Raw genomic sequence first — 19,656 nt, forward strand, 5'->3', positions numbered from 1 at the left:
ATCAACCTAGACACCATGTCTAATTTGATTTAGAAGGGCATTTTAACCTAAGCACCATGCTTAATTTAAAATCCCTTGGAAGTAAGATCATCATTCCTAAACTAAGCACCATGCTTAATTAAGAGATAAATGAAACTATTCCAAACCTAGACATATACTAAAGCAAATAAAGGTAGCATGAGAGCATTTATAGAGATCTACTTAAGTGGAGATGAAGTAGTGTAATTAGTATTTAACAAATTGAGCATGTCTCAAAGGTAAGGACAACCAACGTAGCAACATGGCAAAAGATGTTTTTTATGTAAAGTACTCTCCCAAGCTTGAATTTTACAAAATTCAAGTTTGGATGAATTTAATTCAATGTTGTGTGATGGTTGGTTGGACATACCCTGTGCTTGTCATTCATCCGATCTTCTTGCTCCAATCCTGGAAAGGTTAGTGACAAGAATACCCGAAGGAATATTTCTACAATTATCTTTATATGCTCAATACACAAGGCAATGTTGCAAATAATTAGAAGTTCATGTTATGATCTGATAAGTGTTTGTTTTAGGACACTAAGCTTGTCCTTGGGAAACCATCAAGTTATGTTGGTGAAGTGGTTTCCCCTCCAACACCTACCTATATCAAGATCAACTCAACGAGATCTGCAATATTTATTATAGACATATGCATCGACAACCGCCCTTTTAAAGTTTTTATAAATGAAGAGGAAGAGGGGGTTGGAGATCTCAAATGTGGTAAGGATAGAGAGACAAATTGATTGGAGAGATGTTTTATATGAGCAAGGACTGGGTGAGGTATTTATGAAATAACTTCCATGCTCACTGTTGTTTCTCTCATTCTTAAACTCCAAGGATGATTCTTCATGAATGCTTAAAATTCCTCTAGGATTGTCTCTCAAGTTTGTTTTATCTATCCATTCAATGGTGATAGCACATGGATTTTTAATGCCCTCTAGCCATTGATGTTGCTCTTCTCGATCCTCCTTCTTATGCATGGGATGTCTAGAGAGATTCATAGGATTATCGGGAGGTTCAAGAGAAAAAGCATAGTAGAAATTATTAAGCTCAAGGATGGGTTGGATAGCCGAATTATGGGATTGAAATGTTTGGAAATCGGCTATTAAAACTTCCTCTCCTTGTATGGGAGATGATTCCTTCTCTATCTCTAAGATTTTTCTATGAAGACTAGTGCAAGAAGGATGTCTACGAATGAAGACATACCTTCCTTTACTAATAGATAAAGAAAGAAAGACTCTACCAAAGGTTATATGATTAAGACCAATGTGAAAATATCTAGGAAAAACATGGTCTTGTAGGGCTAGGTCTAAACCAGAATTTATAGAAAAATTAAAAGATTCCCTAGGTGTAGCTAAAAGTGCATTATCTTTTTGATTAAAAGATAGGACCTCAGCTATAGAAAAGGGTTGGTTTTGACCTATTGCAATCAACTCCGGACACAGATCATAATTAGGGGCAGGACGTGTTGACTCCCATGGTCTATGGCTGGTCTCCGAAGGTGCAAAGAATTCAATAATAGGTATGGAATTTGAGTTATCCATAAAGATAAAAATAAAAAGATAAAAGAATAAAAGTATAAAAGTATAATACAAGATAATAGCAAGATTCAAAGTTATCTCAGCAAACCGTCTTTCTCCCCGGCAACGGCGCCAGAAATGCTTGTTGATATTTGGTAACGCAATAAGGAAAAGATCCGCAAGCGCACGGATATCGGTGAGCATTTCACCCGGGAGGTTATCCAGAGTTATCGTATTTATATTTTTACCACTAGGAGAAAGGGTGCATCTGACTAACCAAATCTATTGCTACTATCCCTTTAGGCACAAAGAATGTCTTTCGATGTGAGTGATAAATAGAGAAGACTGCAACCGTAGTCTCCTTCTAACCTTGGTAAGGATGATCTACTGTTCTAATGGGGAGGCTAACAGAATCTAGACACCACAAAGGATGTTCAACCCGCACCTATAAACCCTATCCTTCCTGCTAACGAGATGTGATCTGCAAAGGTAACTCGGAATTGTCACGTTCCTCACTACTACCACGGTCCAGCTAGTTAGGGAATATCTATGAGTACCCCAGCCTAAACACCACGTTTACGCCAGCAATGATTACTCTAAACTCTACGTGAAGAGATTAAAGTAAACTCATAAACCATAAGAACAATAAAACAAGAACTTACTAGAATTTAGAAGTCGAAATACTGAAGAATCCTAGGAGCAAGCTTCGGGTTAGGAGAACTTGATCCCGTAGGTACAAGCTTGGAGTAGACACCGACAGGCCGGGCTTCCTCCAATCTAAACCTCCACTCTATCTCTCTCAATCTAGTAGAAACTAGAAGATCTATTTCTACTTTACATTGGTTGCTAAGCCTAAAAAGAAATATTAATTAGAGAAGAGGTTTTCCTTCGAGGGCACCCCTCAATCTCTATGATAATTTCTTCATGTCTTCTCTAGGGGCCAGGGGGGTCTCCTTATATAGTCCTCCTCTTCTATGTGTTTTTGGGTCGATAGGCGAGGTGGTACTATGTTTTCCTGGATCCAATAGGTCGGTGGAGATCTCCCGAGAGAAAGAGTCCTGATCTGGTTGCAACAGGGGGTGGGCGCCCAGGTCACCAGGGCAGGCGCCCTGGGCCTGGCCCCGTTTCGCCTCCGCTTCGGTCTCGTGGCTTCCGGAGTCTTCTAGATGGTAGAAAATTGCGCGGTGCATTGATATCTTTATGTAATCCTGACATGTGGGCCTTTCTTCCTTATTTCCTGATAACCCCCTACAGAAATAGACAAACACCAAAACTCGTGGAATTCTGTCAGATAAAACCCTAAGTCTAGATGTTGATTTCATTTGGATCCTTTTCTTTGTTTATTTGATAATTAAATTTGATACTTAAGGACCGTCAACACTCCCTTGAGAATAATGAATTAGGGTTGAGAGGCTCTCTCCTCCAGGGGCCAGGGGGTCTGGTTTTATAGTCCCTTCAAGTGAATATGGGCCATTGGATCAAACCGACATAGATTGTATGGTTTAGATTCATCCTTTAGGTCGGTGAAGATCTCCCACGAAGCAGAGTCCTGATTGGACTCAGGGGCAGGGCGGGCGCCCTGACCAACTGGGCGGGCGCCCAGGGTCAGGCCCCGTTTCGCCTCCGCTTCGGTCTCGTGGCTTCTGGAGTCTTCTAGATGTAAGATAATTGTGCGGCACGTTAATATCTTTACGTAATCCCGACGTGTGGGCCTTTCTTCAGTATTTCCTGATAACCCCCTGTAGAAATAGACAAACACCAAAACTCGTGGAATTCTGTCAGATAAAACCCTAAGTCTAGATCTTGATTTCATTTGGATCTTTTTCTTTATTTATTTGATAATTAAATTTGATACTTAAGGACCGTCAACAAACTCCCCCAAGCTTACCTCTTGCTCGTCCCTGAGCAAGGATAGACTTAGCTATGGATCATAAGTTGTTGCAAAATCTTTAAAAATTTGATGGTACACATGCTCTTAAATAAGATCTCATCTCTGAGTTAGAGTAAACTGTCAAGACTTAAAACTTACTTACTTTACCTTCACCATGGGACTTGTAACCGTCACTTCTGTCTTGAGTGGTTAAAAGATAGAACAGTCTAGCCAAGTGCCATGTCTCTCATTCTTGATCAGCTATAGCTCTGGGGTTTTTGCAGATTTTCAAATAAAACTCAGAGATTCCTTGTATGATTCTCTCAGGTCTCTCTTTTGTGGTATTTTTGGATCCTTACCAAGGCAGTGATGGTATATGCCTTCTCTCAAGATATGTAGTATTTGTGGTATGAAGCATAGTGACATTGTCTTCTCTCTCACCCTACTCTAATAAGGCTTTAATATCTGGAGCTCATAGGTGGGAGATAAAGTATACATACTTACAAGACATTTATTGCATAGTCAAACCATGGATCCAAAGAAACAAATCAATAAGTCAAATCAAGATGTGCATGTGTGGCGAATGAATGGTGTATGGTGATGATGGTGATAACAATGGTGAAAACAATGGTGGTGGAAGTCTAATTCTACTTTGCTCTTTGAGGGGATACATACCTTCCTTGCTTTTGAAACTTTATGAGGAGAATGAGATGCTCTTCTTTTTCTTTTCTCTCAGGTGGGTATCTTGTACCCCTAATTCTACTGTCGGACACTTGTCCATTTTTACCTCTCGTCTCACTTTTTCTTTTCTTTCGAGGTTCCGAGCACTTGCTCCTTTTTATTTCCTCGTATCTTTTTTTCTTTTTCTCTTTTTTTTCAGAGCATTCATCTCTTGAGATAATATAGCAAGTGGTAGTAACAAGATAACTTGAGCATTTATTTCACAAGGGGAAACAGAATTATTTTTGGCTATTCTATCCCGAATTAGGAGTAGAATATTTTTGGGTGATTCTGGAGATGGAAATGGATGGATATATGTGGATGGTACTTCCGGAGTAGAAGTAGCATATATGAGTGAATGTGCAAGTGAAATCTTGATTTAACCACATGACAAGCTCCTAAGGGTCTACACAGCTTGACCACACTCAATGCTCATAAGCAGTAAATATTAAATGTGTGGCTCAAAGTCTAGCAAGCATGTATATATGGCTGTGGTAGGAATTTAAACTCTCATCATACAGGAAACATTTTAAAGATTTTCAGAAATAAAATTCTCCAGAATTCCAGCATCTCTAGGAATAGATAAACAGCAGCTCAACCTTCCCATATCATATCTGTTAACAACTTAGACTTTAGATCAAGTTTTCATCCCACAAGTTTAGGTCTAGAGCAAGCCTTAAATTATAGCAGTTATATCTAAACTTGAGAGAGAACTTAAAATGTGCAAATTAGGCAGAGAAACTATTCATCATATCCATGCTTAAGTTTTATTTACATACAGATTAGCATAGCCACTTTATTTATTTATTAAACACACTAAGCAAAAGATATATATATATATATAAGCATAAAATCTTTAATTGGTTTTTCATAGTTTATGTATTTTAATATTCTAAAATAATATAAGTATAAAGATAGATAGAAATACTTATTGAGATAAATGGGGGTGCTCTCCCCCAAGCTGAATTTTGACGTAATTTCTCTTGATGTAGCTAGCAGGTGGTAGAGGTGTATTTGAAAGTCAGCAGCATTCTGACAGCGATTAGAATGTCCTCCGTCTGCTAGTCTTCTTGATTCTTAAATTCTGTGGAGCTCAAATAGACAACAAAGCTTGTGGAACTGATTAAGTGTTAGCATAAATATCTAGCCTTTATCATGTTGAGACTCCTCAATAATTATTACTCCCTGTTTTTATATTTTCATTTTTATAAAGCAGAAAAATATTTATTTTATTTTTATGCCACCACAGTGAATGTACTTATGGGTTTTATGGCACTCGTATACTCACATGGGGCTTACTGTTTTTCATATTTTTATTTTCTTTTTAGGATAGCACGAACATGATTAACTAAGTAAACTATCTAAATAATTGAAAGGGAAAGGATAACTACCAAGTTTACCTCTTGGCAAGGCGTTCGGTGTTTTTAAGTCCTCCAAACGGGACTCTCCATTTTCTTAATCGTCCTGAGGTTCGTTGGGTGGCGTAGTCGGTACTTCCGGCAGCGCCTCCTCTTCTTGTATAGTTATCTTCATTTTCCATACCTGACTCGGTGCTTCAATCTCCTCTGGATAATTATGTTTAAACTCTACGTCTTCTGATCTTACAACTTCTCCTTCATAGTCTGCCCATCCGTCCTTGATGATCTGCCTCCTCTGGTTGTGGTTGCGTCTCTTTCTAACCTGCTTAGATTCTTCAACGATATAGTCAGGGTCAATAAAATAACGGCGTACCTTCTCGGAGGGGAAGTGCATATGGACTTCTCCGGTTCCAATGTAGATAATTGCTTTAACGGTGCTGAGGAACGGTCTTCCAAGGATGATGGGTGGATCATACTCGTCTTCTCCCATGTCAACAACTTGAAAGTCTGTGTAGACAAAGTAATCGTCTATTTTGACTGGGACATCAGTTACTGTTCCTTTAACTTCTCAAAATGTCTAATCTGCCATCTGGAGCTGAATGTATGTTGGTCTTAGTGGCATGGTCCCGAATAAGAGCCGATAGGTGACTGCGGTCATTATGTTGACGCCTGATCCGGTGTCGCAAATTGTCTTGTAGAAGCTATATCCATGTATGGAGCAGTAAATGCTTGGCATTCCTGGGTCGTCCTTCTTGGTCAAAAACGGTGACTTAAGTTGATGATCTTGGCCTCCATGAACTACAGTGACCATCTTAGCTGACTCGGTCCACACTTGCTTGTTCCTGTTTCTCCTGTTGGTCCTCTTCCTTGATTTACGTCTGGATTGATCTTGAATTTGTGTAGTCTTGTTCTTGAAGAAAAATGTCTCCTTCTTCCCTTTGATGTAGAAACTGATCTTGGCAGCACTAGCGTAGATGATAGCTCCCGTGGTGTTCAAGAATGGCCTCCCTAGGATGATATGTGCTCTCTCATCATTTCTGGTCTCTACCACTACGAAGTCTGCTGGGGCATATAAGGTACCAACTCAGACACAAAGGTTCTTCATTATTCCTTTTGGAAAAGTTATCGTCTGATCTGCAAACTGCAAACACATGTTTGTCTCTAATAAAGGATATGTAAATAATTTTTCATAGAGTACCCTGGGTATAATGTTGACACTGGAGCCAAAGTCGCAGAGTGCTTCTAGGACGTCCACCATGCCGATGGAGATCGGGATGACGGGGCGTCCTGGATCTCCTCTCTTGACCGGCAGAAGGTCAGTAGAGAATTCATTGACAGGGTTACTCCAATTACCTGCATCAAACATGTCTACAAGATTTGCAGATTCTAATCCTTCCGGTTGTGATGGTATACCGGGGTTAGTAGTAGGAACAGCAGCAGCTATTTGATTTAACTGAAATTCAATCATTTTATTAAAGCTAATTTGATTCTTGATGGCAGTAGAAAAATTATCCATTCTATTATTTATATTTTCTAGCATTTTATCATTAGATGCCAATTTCTTAGATAGGTTATCCATTAGCTTTCCTTGATTAGACACTAACTCTCTCAAAGGTGGAAAATTATTATTATTGTTGTAAGAATTGTTACCTTGATAATTACCTGAGTAGTTAGGCCTCTGTTGATTCCAACCTTGATTTTGTTGAGGACGGTTGTAGTAGTTGTTGTTGTTGTTGATGATGTAGTTTACATCCTCAAGCATCTCAGGGCAGTGGTTGTCTGAGTGTCCAGTGTCTCCACACTCCTCACAAGTCATGTGAGAGTCGTAGATGTGCATAACTTCTTTCTTGTCTCCAGCTCTATCGTCGAGCTTCTTCATGAGCAGGTCTAGCTTTGCAGACAGCATGTCTACCTCCTTCAGCTGATGCTTACCTCCACCTCTCTTGCGTGTCTAGGTCCTCTCTTCATTCCAGCCTTGATTGGACGCCATTTTCTCCACAAGAGCTGTGGCTTGTGGTATAGTAAGTGATAAGAATGCTCCTCCAGCTGCAGCATCCATGGTCTCTCGGGCACTGTTGCTGAGCCCATGATAGAACGTCTGCATCAGTAGCCAACTCTCCATTCCATGATGGGGACATTCTAGGATGTAGTCTTGAAAGCGCTCCCATGCTTCTGGAACAGATTCGTCATTTTGTTGCTGAAAATTTGTAATCTTCCCACGGAGAGCATTGGTCTTGCCCATGGGAAAGAACTTTGCCAGGAAGTTTGTTGAGCAGAGTGCCCACGTAGTATTCTTCTCCTTTGTAGCGTAGAACCACTGCTTTGCTCTTCCTAACAGTGAGAATGGGAAGAGGCGAAGTAGTATAGCGTCTTTGGAAACTCCTGCTATGGTGAATGTGTTGCAAATCTCCAGGAAGTGTTGTAAATGAGCACCAGCATCTTCGTGTGCCTTCCCACAGAACTGGTTGGATTGCACCATGTTGATAAGTCCAGGCTTGAGCTCAAAGTTGCCATCGATCTCTGCAGCAGGTTCAGTGCGGATGTTGTCCGTAGTGGGAGCTGAGAACTCGCGGATTGATTTGTTCGCCATGGCTTCGAACTCTGAAGACAAGTTCCGGTGATCTTCTTGATTGGATGAAGCTTCTTCGTGAAGTGTTGATGATTTCTTCTTGGCTCTCGTCTTCTTGAATAATGTTTCGGGATTGTCAACAAAATTTCCTGGAAGATGTCTTCTATTCATACATTCCCCTGCATAAGATAAAATAGAAAAATATCGGGGTAAAACTGTATGAGAGAATAGATAAGCTCAATCATATTAGTGATGCGAATGATAACTCAAAATCTTTTATTCCATTCCTGATTAGTAATCAACCTTCCCCGGCAACGGCGCCAAAAATGCTTGTTGGGTATTCTTAACATCATTACCAAAAGTAGACTAAGTTCTATAAATCTAGTAACGGTGCCAAAAATGCCAAACCTATCCCTCACACCACTTAAGCCAAGTTGTCATCCCCAGCATGACATGAGAGACGCGGTATTGAAATATGCAATTGCTCTTCTAAATAAATAATGAATGGGATCTGCAAGCGCACAGATTAATACCGATGTAGCATTTTAACCGGGAAGTACTCCAGGTATCGTTATTTATATTTTTACCACTGGGAAGGGGTTAGCAATCATCAATATTGATTACAGAATAGAATATGAGATTGAGCATCTATCATTGCATGTATAATTGAGAACATTTATCTAACTCTTCATACAGGGATAAGTGTCACATAAAGGATATATGAAATAATAATAGTGACAAGGATAACTAATCTGATCTAGCCACATAATAAATATGATAAGCACCTCAATTAGATACTCTAGAAAGTCATTAGCATGGTATTAGAACGAACTACAAGAATATTCCCTAAGTTATTCTTAACTATATAGTCTAGCATATCATAGTTAGTGCAAGCATACTTAGCAATCATTGCGAGACAAGACTACACCCATGCATAGTGATATTAGCAAGGAATATGAGAAACATAGCAATCACTTCCCTGTAATAATGTTGCTCTGCCAGCCCAATACACGAGAGGGGGACTATATAAGAATCAATGAAGCTGTCACTATCACGAACCACCCCACGATCTGGCATATTGGGTACAATCGCAGATAAATACGGTATAAGCACCACGCCTACACAATATCTATCATTTACCCATGGATCCAATGGATAAACGCTATACGATCCTAAGCATGTATATAGATCCAATCTAACTAAGCCAAGTACATAACTATGATAAACTAAGAACAATATAATCTTGAATATAAGCAAGTAGAGCAAAGTCATAAGCAATATATTGAAGTAGAACAAAGTCATATTCATAATATTGAAGAACAAAGATAATTAGAAAGTAATTAGAAGCACAATTAGAGAATTACCAAGAATCCTCCTGACAGATCCGGAAACCAATCGAAGATTGACTCCTTCTAGTTCTAATCCTATGTAGCTATGCTAATCTAGATATCTAATTGATGTGGTGGCTCTAATCTTGATCAGAGGCTTCTTCTCCCTTGAGAATAATGAATTAGGGTTGAGAGGCTCTCTCCTCCAGGGGCCAGGGGGTCTGGTTTTATAGTCCCTTCAAGTGAACATGGGTCATTGGATCAAACCGACATAGATTGTATGGTTTAGATTCATCCTTTAGGTCGGTGGAGATCTCCCACGAAGCAGAGTCCTGATTGGACTCAGGGGCAGGGCGGGCGCCCTGACCAACTGGGCGGGCGCCCAGGGTCAGGCCCCGTTTCGCCTCCGCTTCGGTCTCGTGGCTTCTGGAGTCTTCTAGATGTAAGATAATTGCGCGGCACGTTAATATCTTTACGTAATCCCGACGTGTGGGCCTTTCTTCCGTATTTCCTGCTAACCCCCTGCAGAAATAGACAAACACCAAAACTCATGGAATTCTGTCAGATAAAACCCTAAGTCTAGATCTTGATTTCATTTGGATCCTTTTCTTTATTTATTTGATAATTAAATTTGATACTTAAGGACCGTCAACAGCATGGTCCCTTCAGGGCCTTGTTATAGTCATCCTGGTAGTCACGGCGACCAGTAAACCTCTTGACCATGTTGACCTCATGGTCATTCTTACGAGGCCTCTTACCCTAAGTCATCACGGTGGTCGCGGCGCCTATCCCATCCTTCCTGCCATTTGCAATTATCGTTGCGATGGGGATTGCGATTGTCGAATCTCCCACGGTTGTCGCGGTTGTCGTCTCGTCGAGGGGGGTGGTCGGTCTGTTGGTTTCCTCTTACATCTTCTCTAATTAGCTTTTCCGCATCATTGGCGTCGGCATAATTCTTGGCGACAGCGAGAAGCTCAACAACTATGGTCAGCCTTTTGTGGAGTAACTTGCTTCAAAGGGCTTCATGATAACGAAGGCATTTGATGAACGCAAAGATCACCTCATCATGGGAGATTTTTGGAATCTTGAGGCGCATATCTGAGAAACATCGGATGTAGTCATGTAGTGGCTCGTTCTTGTGGTCGCGTATCCTCTCGAGGTCATACTTGTTGCCACATTGTTCGCACGTAGCTATGAAGTTGTCGATAAATGCCTAGCGTAATTCTCCCCATGTGTCGAACTAGTTCTCTGGTAAGCTGAGTAGCCACCGATAATCGGCTTGATCAAGGATGACGGGGAAATAGTTCGCCATTACATGCTCGTCGTCCGTGGCCGACCGGATGACTATCTCGTATAGAGTGATCTAGTTCTCGGGGTTCTCCTTGCCATCATTTTTCTTGAGTTTCTCTAGTTTGAAGTTACGAGGCCATATGACTTGTTGGAGATGGGGGGAGAACTGCTTTAGCCCAGGGGGCATGTACGGTATCATAATCGATGCGCTGGATGTTCTCGTGGGCTGCTCGGTCATTGATGCGCTTGTTGATGTGGTCACGTACATCTCGCGGTGGAGGGTTATGGTGGAGATCGTAGTCTACCCTCTAATTAACTTCCTGGTTGTGACCACGATTAGGCTCATGGGCTCGACGACGTTGACGAGCATCCTGATCACGGGCGTTGCGATGCGCCTCTTGGTTGCGGTGATCATTGTTGTACCTTTGGTGGGCATCGTTTGGCGGTGAATGGTCACGATGAGAACCGTCAGGTGGCGGTGAGACGCGACTCTAGTGGCTGCGACTAGAGGTGGCGGGCGTGTAGGAGACAGCTTGAGCCCATCTGATTAGATCCGCTATTTGTTCCATGACAGCGATCAGATGTGCTCGTATGCTGGTTCAGACATCCTAGTATTCTGGCGTGTTTGGGAGTCGTTCGAGATTTGCCATAGCAACAACTACGTTGGCGCTTGGGGTTTTGAACACGTGATGATTTCCTACCATGTCGAAAGCGTCATCGAGATTTTGTGGCTTTATCTGCCTTTGTTGTTCTTCTTTGTGTGCTTGCCATTGAGCGTGGTCAGCATTGCACTGCTCGCGTTGCTGTCTCTGGTCGTCAATTTCACCATCAGGCGCTGGTTCATCATTGCTGATGTTGAGGACCAGATCTCCTTGCCGAGGCGGAAAGACCGAGAAGCGAGGAAAACCTAGGGGGTATGGAGGGAAATTCATATCGTAATCCTCGTCCTCGAGATGTAGAACCTCGGTCGGGACAGATCCAGTGCTGGATCATGTGCTTGAAGTGTCGTTTTCCAGTAGAGTATGGACGAAGACCATGTTGATGAAGTGGCATGTTTGGTGCATGCTGGAGGTACGTTGACCCAGGATCGGATCTGTCAGCGTAGAATCTGCCAACAACAGATGTGCATGATGCGAGTGAGGCCAGCGCAGCTGAGTTGCGCAAGCCTTGAGGGAGCGCCAAATATCACCCAATCTGAGGGATCGCCTTGGTCTAAACGGTCCATCCTTGTAGGGTAGCGGTGATCGTTATATTTGTTTCCAACCGTTCGTGTGTAGTGACACGAGTTGGTCGAGTAGATCTGTGACGATCAACTGGCGTTGTTCTGGAAGTTCAACTCGAGATTGAATCTACTAGAGTGAGGGCTTCAGAAAGCTTGAGGTCGACCTGATCGATAGCCTCGAACAGATCGGTGTTGTCAATCTGCTTCTCGTTGTAGCGGGAAAGTAGAGGATATGTTGTCGGCGTGGTCGGAGGCGTCATCAGAGCAACGATGGTCATAGCCAACGTGGTCTGAGCCACTGTTGATGTCGCTAAGGGGGAATCGACATAGATTGGATCTACATTTCTTCCGTGATCATGGTGGTGAAGCCGCCGGAACAGGTCGTCTAGGTGATCTGGCCGATGGTGAACGTGAGGCCTTCTGCCACGAACGAGGAAGCGGAGATGATGACCATCTTGTTCGTCTTGAGAGCTATACGCACACCCTCTACCTGGAACGCAGATTATCGGCAGACAGGTGTGCAAGCTACAAACTTGATGGTGACGCAAGACACAGGGTTTTATCCAGATTCGGCCACCGTGAGGGCGTAATACCTACGTGTCCTGCTTAATAAATTTTTTTGAGGGGTCCCTTGCCCCTCCTTATATAGTCTAGGGGACAAGCTTACAAATCTAGACTAATCTTAGTCGGTTACAATTGTCATAGATAGTATGATATCAATTCCTATTCTAACCAACTAGGATCTTGTTTGATCTCCACGTTGTGTTTCCTTACGCAGAACTCCAAGTAGATGGATCAAGCTACGAGTCGTCTTGTAGTGGGCCAAATCTCTCGGCCCAAGTCTAGTCATAAGGGTATAGGGGTTTATGAAAGGTCCAAATGGCTAAAGGGGGGGTGAATAGCCTATTTAAAATTTCTACAAACTTCACTAAGCAAGTGAGTTGACACAAGATTTTTTACCGAGGTTCACTTGCTTCCCGGCAAGCTACTCCTCGTTGTGGCGATACACCCACTTGATGGATCACGAGCTAATTGGCAATCCAAAGCCAAACCCTCAGCGGGTGCCGCACATCCACTCACAAGATGGGGATCCTCCAAGCCACGAGCAATCCACTAGAGTAGCCAATTGCGATCTCCCGCGGGGAAGGCTCAAGAACCCCTCAGAAATCACTTGGTGAGGCTCGAAACAATCTCCAATCACGAGCTCAACACCACTGCTGCTCCAAGCCGTCTAGGGCGTCGGGAAACACCCAAGAGTAACAAGAAATCCACAGCAAACTCAAGAATCAAGTGCCACTAAATGCAACTCTCAAAGCAATGCACTTGAATCTCACTCAATCTCACTAGGATTAGCAATCAAGCAAGGAGATGAGTGGAGGGAGTGTTCTCTAGCTCAAAATATGCCTCTAGTGTTCAAATGTGCAAGAGTCAACCTCCCAAAGCCGGCCACCAACTATTTATAAGCCCCTCAAAGAAACTAGCCGTTGGCTGTTTTCATTGCGCTGAAAACGGGGGCACCGGACGCTACTAAGTGAGCACCGGACGCTCGACTCCCTGCGTCCGGTGCACTGGAGTTGGCCACGTGTCCTCTTTGAATCTCACGTGTCAGATCCTAACGGCTACCTGCAACACACCGGACGCTCTGCAAGTCCACACCGGACGGTCCGGTGCACACAGGACTCATGCGCAGAGAGTTTGTCAAACTCGCGACCTCACCGGACGCTGGGCAACGGACGGTCTGGTGCTCACCGGACTCGTGCGCAGAGAGAGTTACAAAAACCCCTCACACCGGACGCTACCAGAGTGCGTCCGGTGCTCAATCCTAGCAGGGTCAAGCACACCGGACGCTGAGGCCAGCGTCCGGTGCCTCCGCACTCAGCGTCCGGTGAGTGTTTCTCAGTGAGAAAACACTCCCGCGACTTCTCCAAAATTTCCCACCGGCGCAATAGAAAATAAACACTTATTTTTCTCAAAAGCGCCGAATCCCGCCTCGCAAGCTCGGCGGGAGGGAGAGAGGAACCCACACCCCTCTCAACCCTAGGAACTCCACCTCCATTGTAAAAGTGCTAACACCAACAAGTGTCCACCACCAAAGTGCATGTGTGTTAGCTTTTCACAAACATTTTCACTAAAGGAGTTAAGTTAGCACTTTACTAGATCCTAATGCATATGCTCAAGATATGGACCTAGTAGCACTTGATTCGAGAGATTACCGTGATTTCCCCTCTTGATAGTCGGCTATCTATCCTAAACCCGGTCAATCACTTCTCTACTCATCTTAGACCGGCAAAAGTAAAACCCTATGTTTATACCTTTGCCTTGATAACTTTGCTCCTCGTCTATCACCATGATCTTCACTCATGCTTCATCCTTTTGTGATCATATGGCCACCTTTCCATGCCACCATGCACCTTCATCACATGTGTTGCTATGCCTAACTCAAATCACTTAAACACAAGGCATTAGCAACTTGGTGTCATTAATTACCAAAACCAAACTTGGGCTTTCAGTTTATACTCCCACACTACCTCTATAATTTATTGCATTTGATTAGACATAAAAAACATATAGGGTGATATACCTTTTCCACAGTATAAAGAATGAACTTTTAAAGCCTCACTTCTATTTTTGTCTTGGCAACGACAACCACCATCAAAGTTGAAAGCCTACTAAAGAATTCAACTTCTTCCTTCAATCTTCGTCCATCCTAAACAATATAATTCTAAATTGATGTCAGATTTCTTAAGTTTGAACAAGTTTATAAAAATTTATATCAACAATATGTCTCAAAATAGGTTTATAATAAAACTGATATCAACATTATTCATTGGCTACAAAGGACTAGGTTGCTAGTTGAAAGGCTCAAGATGCCCAAGAGGGGGGTGAATTGGGCTTCTCTAAAAATTTAAGCAACCTATAAGCTCCAATTCAACCCCTTGTGCCTAGTGTGATCTAGAGAGCTACCGGATAAAAGAGTTTTGCAACCTAGTTTCAATCCTATTCTAGCATGGCAATTCTAGGAATGTAAAAGCTCAAAGTAATTGCACAAAGTAAATGCTAAAAAGTAAAGGAGGAGAGCAAGAAAGGGCTCGACGATGTTTTGCCGAGGTATCAGAGAGTCGCCACTCTCCACTAGTCCTCGTTGGAGCACCCGCGCAAGGGTCTTGCTCTCCCTTGGTTCGCGCAAGGACCAAGTGCTCTATACGGGCTGATTCTTCGACACTCCGTCGTGGTGAATCACCCACAACCGCTCACAAGCTTGACACGAGCCATCCACAAGAACTTCGGGCGGTCTTCGTGCCTCCAATCACCACCGAACCGTCTAGGTGATGGCGACCACCAAGAGTAACAAGCAAAGAACTCTCACTTGACTCAATCAAGGCACTAGAGAGTGGTGGATGCACACTTGACTTTTGGAACTCAACTAGAGAAGGATTCTCACAAGAAATCTCTCAAATCTCAATCCTCTCTAGGCTCTTGCTTCTCTCTTGCACCATAAGGTGATTCTCAACTGATCAAATGGGCAAGAGACCTCCCATGGACGAGGTGGAGTATAAATACTCCCCATCAAGTCCAAGGGCCGGCCAACCGTTATACACTGAAAACGAGAGCACCAGATGCTGTTGATGTTGCACCGGACGTACTGCACCGAGCGTCCAGTGACACACAATGGCTAACTGTACTCTCTTCTGACATAGCACCGGACGCTACCTCTGAGAGTCCAGTGACACCGTCCGGTGTGACTGTAACCTTACACCCTCCCTGGGTTTAGGACCGGACGCTACCCGGTGAGTCCGGTGCTAGCGTCCGATGCCTCGGTCAACTGCAGACCTCCCTGGGTGTAGGACCGGACGCTCCCCAGTGAGTCCGGTGCGAGCGTCCGGTGCCTAACCCTAGGCACCTAGTCACTCTGACTCGAGTCAACATAGCGTCTGGTGCTTGCTAAGGCACCCAAACTTTGTCGAAACGCGATCTTTCCAAAACGAAGTTTGTTCCTCTCGATCTAAGGACTATCTCTGAGCTGCCTAGTGCTAGGTTTACCAAGTGTGCACCACACCTAAACCTAAAACCTTGCCTAGGTCAAGCTACTAATTTCAATGCCCCTCTTAATAGTACGGTCAAAGGAAAAACAAAGTCCTATACTACTCTAAGTTCCCTTCTTCACCATATGGCACTTAGACCTAGTCTAGTCTTGACGATGTCCCACCATCCTTTGAAAACCAAAACGATTTCCACTACTAAGTAGGCATGAACGTCCTTGTCCATCGAGTACCTATTACCATGACCTAACACTAATGACTTTGCCTCTGCAAAACACACGTTAGTCATAGTAACCAACATTGTCATTGATCACCGAAACTCATTAGGGGCCTAGATACTTTTCACTAGTGTATAATATAAGTCAAAGGCTCAAGTGCGATGGATGGCGTGGCAGTGAAGCTAGAACAAGGATTTGGCACCCATGGACCGGATACAACGATAAAAAGCAAGCGAAGTTGCAATTGATGAACCAATAAAACCATATGATAACATGGAGGTGGATCATATATCATCTATAATATATCAAACCATGAAAGACTTTAGACTGTGCTGATTATAAGTGGCTTGATGGAGGTTGAACACTTGTGCGGCATCACCGACCAGGGAGATGAAATGAAATGAAGACAAAGGTTTATTATAGAAGTGTTTGTAATTTATATTCTCTTTTTCTTATTTTCCTTAAAAGATCCAGTAGAGCCTAATAAAAAGAATGAGTTCGCATAAAACTTAAAGAAAATGACCCGGTTCAAGGACAAAGATTAAATTAGAAGCGGTTGACAACCCTAGCAGCATATCAAAGAGTTTTTTTTTAAAATACTCTCTAAATTGTTTTTTGACAGTCATTTAAATAAAAACCACTCTCTATTTTCATTTTCTAATATTTTTCTATATCTTTTGCGCATACTATAGAGTCAATCTCGTCTTTTTCTTTGGATAGCAAGAAATCTAAATAGAGGATTAAAAAGTTGTTAGACTTTACTAAAATCTATATAATTTTATCAATAAAAATGATAAAGAGGATTTCGTGGACTTTCTTTTTGGAACAAAAATTTCGTGGACCTTTTTTGCAGAAAAAAACAGCAGCTGCAATGGTGCCAGCAGAGAGAAATACAACGGCTGGTGCTGCAAATATGGGACCTGCAATCCGCGCAGCCCACTGGCCACGACCTTTGTTTAGTTCTCAAAATTTTTAAGATTTCTCGTCACATCGAATATTTAGTCGTATGTATGAAACATTAAATATAAATAAAAATAAAAATTAATTGCACAATTTATCTGTAATTTGTGAGATGAATCTTATCGAATATTTAGTCGTATGCATGAAACATTAAATATAGATAAAAATAAAAATTAATTGTACAGTTTATCTGTAATTTGTGAGATAAATCTTTTAAACATAGTTACTTTGTGATTGGATAATGTTTGTCAAATAAAAACGAAATTGCTAGAGTAGCCAAAAATCAAAATTTTTACCAACTAAAGGAGGCCTTATAATTGTTCACCCAAAGGATCCGCCTCCCTGAATTCCTCGCCGCCGTCTACATCCCCCAAGAGTCCAAAAACCATGGCCTCCGCCGCTGCCGACGCCGTCTCGGCAGTTCCGCCGTCTGTGGTCTCGGCTGCTGAGGAGACGCTCGCGGCTGCCGAATCCGTAGGGGACCATCTTTCCCATCTACTCGCGGCGGCGGCGGCGGACCCCGACGCCGTGGCCGAGCTCCCGCCACTGCTCCGGGCGCGCGCTTTCCTTGCCGTGGCGCAGGCCGCCACCTCTCTCCTCGCAGGCACTGCACCTTCCACGCTTCTCCTTCTCGTTGCACAAGCTTAGGGTTCTTTTTTCTGATTATTTCTTTTTGCGGGAATTTTGCAGTTCGTCTAAGGTGTTCGGGAATTGACCCTGACGAGCACCCCATCAGAAAGGAATCTGTAAGCTCCTCTTAGCTCTAAAATCCTGGATCTTTCGAAGTGTATTTTTCGGCTGCCATTGAAGTAGGGGATTGATTTTGATTTCATTAACTTATTATTGACTAAAAGATGGGAGTATATTTTTTTAGAGGAAAAAAATGGGAGTATGCTTTGTAATATTGCCTGGGAGTATTGAGCATGAAGATGGAAAGGTTTGACATGGGCCTTTGAATATGCACATGGATTTACTGTAGGTTTCTTTTAGGTCACAACAGAGCTTGTAGGTTTGTAATATCACCTTCGAAATGTTGTAGTGTTTAGCTTAATTTACTGCTGTTGCCATTTTGGCATAGAGGCTGTTTTGGAGAAGGATTTGTGGGTCTGAATAGTATTAGTAATAACAGTTCTTTAATGAAGAGTTCTATGCTGATGCAGCATGAATTGAAAAATATCAGTCTTCGTATTTTGAGAGCTATTCTGTTTGAAGTTATATGTTATAAAAAGGTTTGATATGTTGTAATCCTTGAATGGAGAGTTCTGTGTAGCCACATGAATTCAATCTTCATTCCAGCATGGTTTTAAGGTGTCGTCTAGGAGACAAGGCGCTCGCAGGGAGTAAGGCGTCCCAGACGCCTAGCCTAAAGCAGAGGAAAACGATAGGGAGAGGCCGTGCAGCTACCTCCTCGCTCCTCCCCACCAAATCCAGCGCCACCTGGGTCATCTGCAGCGGAGGCGGTGGTTGATCGAGATGGGGATCTGAGAGAGCAGCAGCAAGAGGTTGGGAAGGAGCGGAGGCCAGGCTGAGCGCATGCAGCTAAGAGCAGCGCGAGGGAGGGAGGGCTGTGCTGTACCTGCGTGAGCCATAAGAGAGGAGATGCCACGGCGCTGCATCTGCTTGCGTCAAGCAGGGAGATGCGGCAGTGCTGCGCCTGTGAAGGAGGGATGCGTGTGGCCACGCTGCATCTGCGTCCCTGAGATGAGAGATGACCTGAGAAGGGATAAGGACACACTCGTGGGCTGCCTATTGAGCTGGGTCAAGCACTTCTCTTTACATTTGCCCTTTTCTGGTTTTTCTTTTTCTTTTTTTTCTCTTTCTTCTTGCCTATTCCCTGCTGGTATTTTCCTATTTCTTAGAATGGTAAGGTGTCGCCTCGCCTTATGGGTCGCCTAGGCGTCGCCTAGTCGACTCAAATGAGTGGCTTGCCATGTCTCGCCTTGCCGCCTTAGGGCACTCACAATGCAGACTCTATCATAGAGTCTAAAGTTATTTATTACCTCGAACAATGTGGACTTGGAGTCTAAATAAGACTTGGAGTCTTATTTTTTGTACCTCTTTCTTCAATAAATACGGTGCCACATCAGCAAAATACCATAAATAATATGTAATTAATTGTCTTGGACTCTGTGATAGAGTCTTGCATTGGGAGTGCCCTTAAAAATCATGTTTTCTAGATATTCTCCTACTTGAGCTGGGTGAAAGTTTTGATGTTTGTGACTCTTTGGTGGAGTCTTTGTGGCCACTACTTGAAGTGAACATGCAATATTTGATTTGTCAGCTAGTTTGGCTCTGAGTTGGAAGTTTTATTTCCTGAGTTCTGATTCGTTTCTCTCCAGGAAAGATTAAGCCTATGGCAGGAGAAGTTAAATCAATTTGAGGCCTGGGACAAGGGTACTTTACTCTGTTGTATTTCATGCTCACTCATTTCTTTTTTAATCTGAAATATTTAATGCTGGTACTCAGTTACTACCTGAATTGAATTGCAGCACCACTTCGCCCTACTACTACAATAAATACACAAGCAGCAGCAAGGTTTAT

At 43.0% G+C, this 19,656-nt stretch overlaps 1 protein-coding gene across 1 annotated transcript in view; it reads left to right on the forward strand.

Moving 5' to 3' along the window:
- The window catches only part of LOC8067973 (nuclear nucleic acid-binding protein C1D), a 2,447-nt gene continuing 220 nt past the window's right edge, over nucleotides 17,430-19,656 (forward strand). The window contains exons 1-4 of the mRNA XM_002444112.2: nucleotides 17,430-17,719; nucleotides 17,806-17,861; nucleotides 19,455-19,509; nucleotides 19,605-19,650. Coding sequence (XP_002444157.2) covers nucleotides 17,503-17,719; nucleotides 17,806-17,861; nucleotides 19,455-19,509; nucleotides 19,605-19,650 — 374 coding nt within the window. The 5' untranslated portion in view covers nucleotides 17,430-17,502. The remainder of the gene's footprint in view (nucleotides 17,720-17,805; nucleotides 17,862-19,454; nucleotides 19,510-19,604; nucleotides 19,651-19,656) is intronic.

Source organism: Sorghum bicolor, chromosome 7, assembly GCF_000003195.3.
Source record: "Sorghum bicolor cultivar BTx623 chromosome 7, Sorghum_bicolor_NCBIv3, whole genome shotgun sequence".
In the NCBI taxonomy this organism is placed as follows: domain Eukaryota; kingdom Viridiplantae; phylum Streptophyta; class Magnoliopsida; order Poales; family Poaceae; genus Sorghum; species Sorghum bicolor.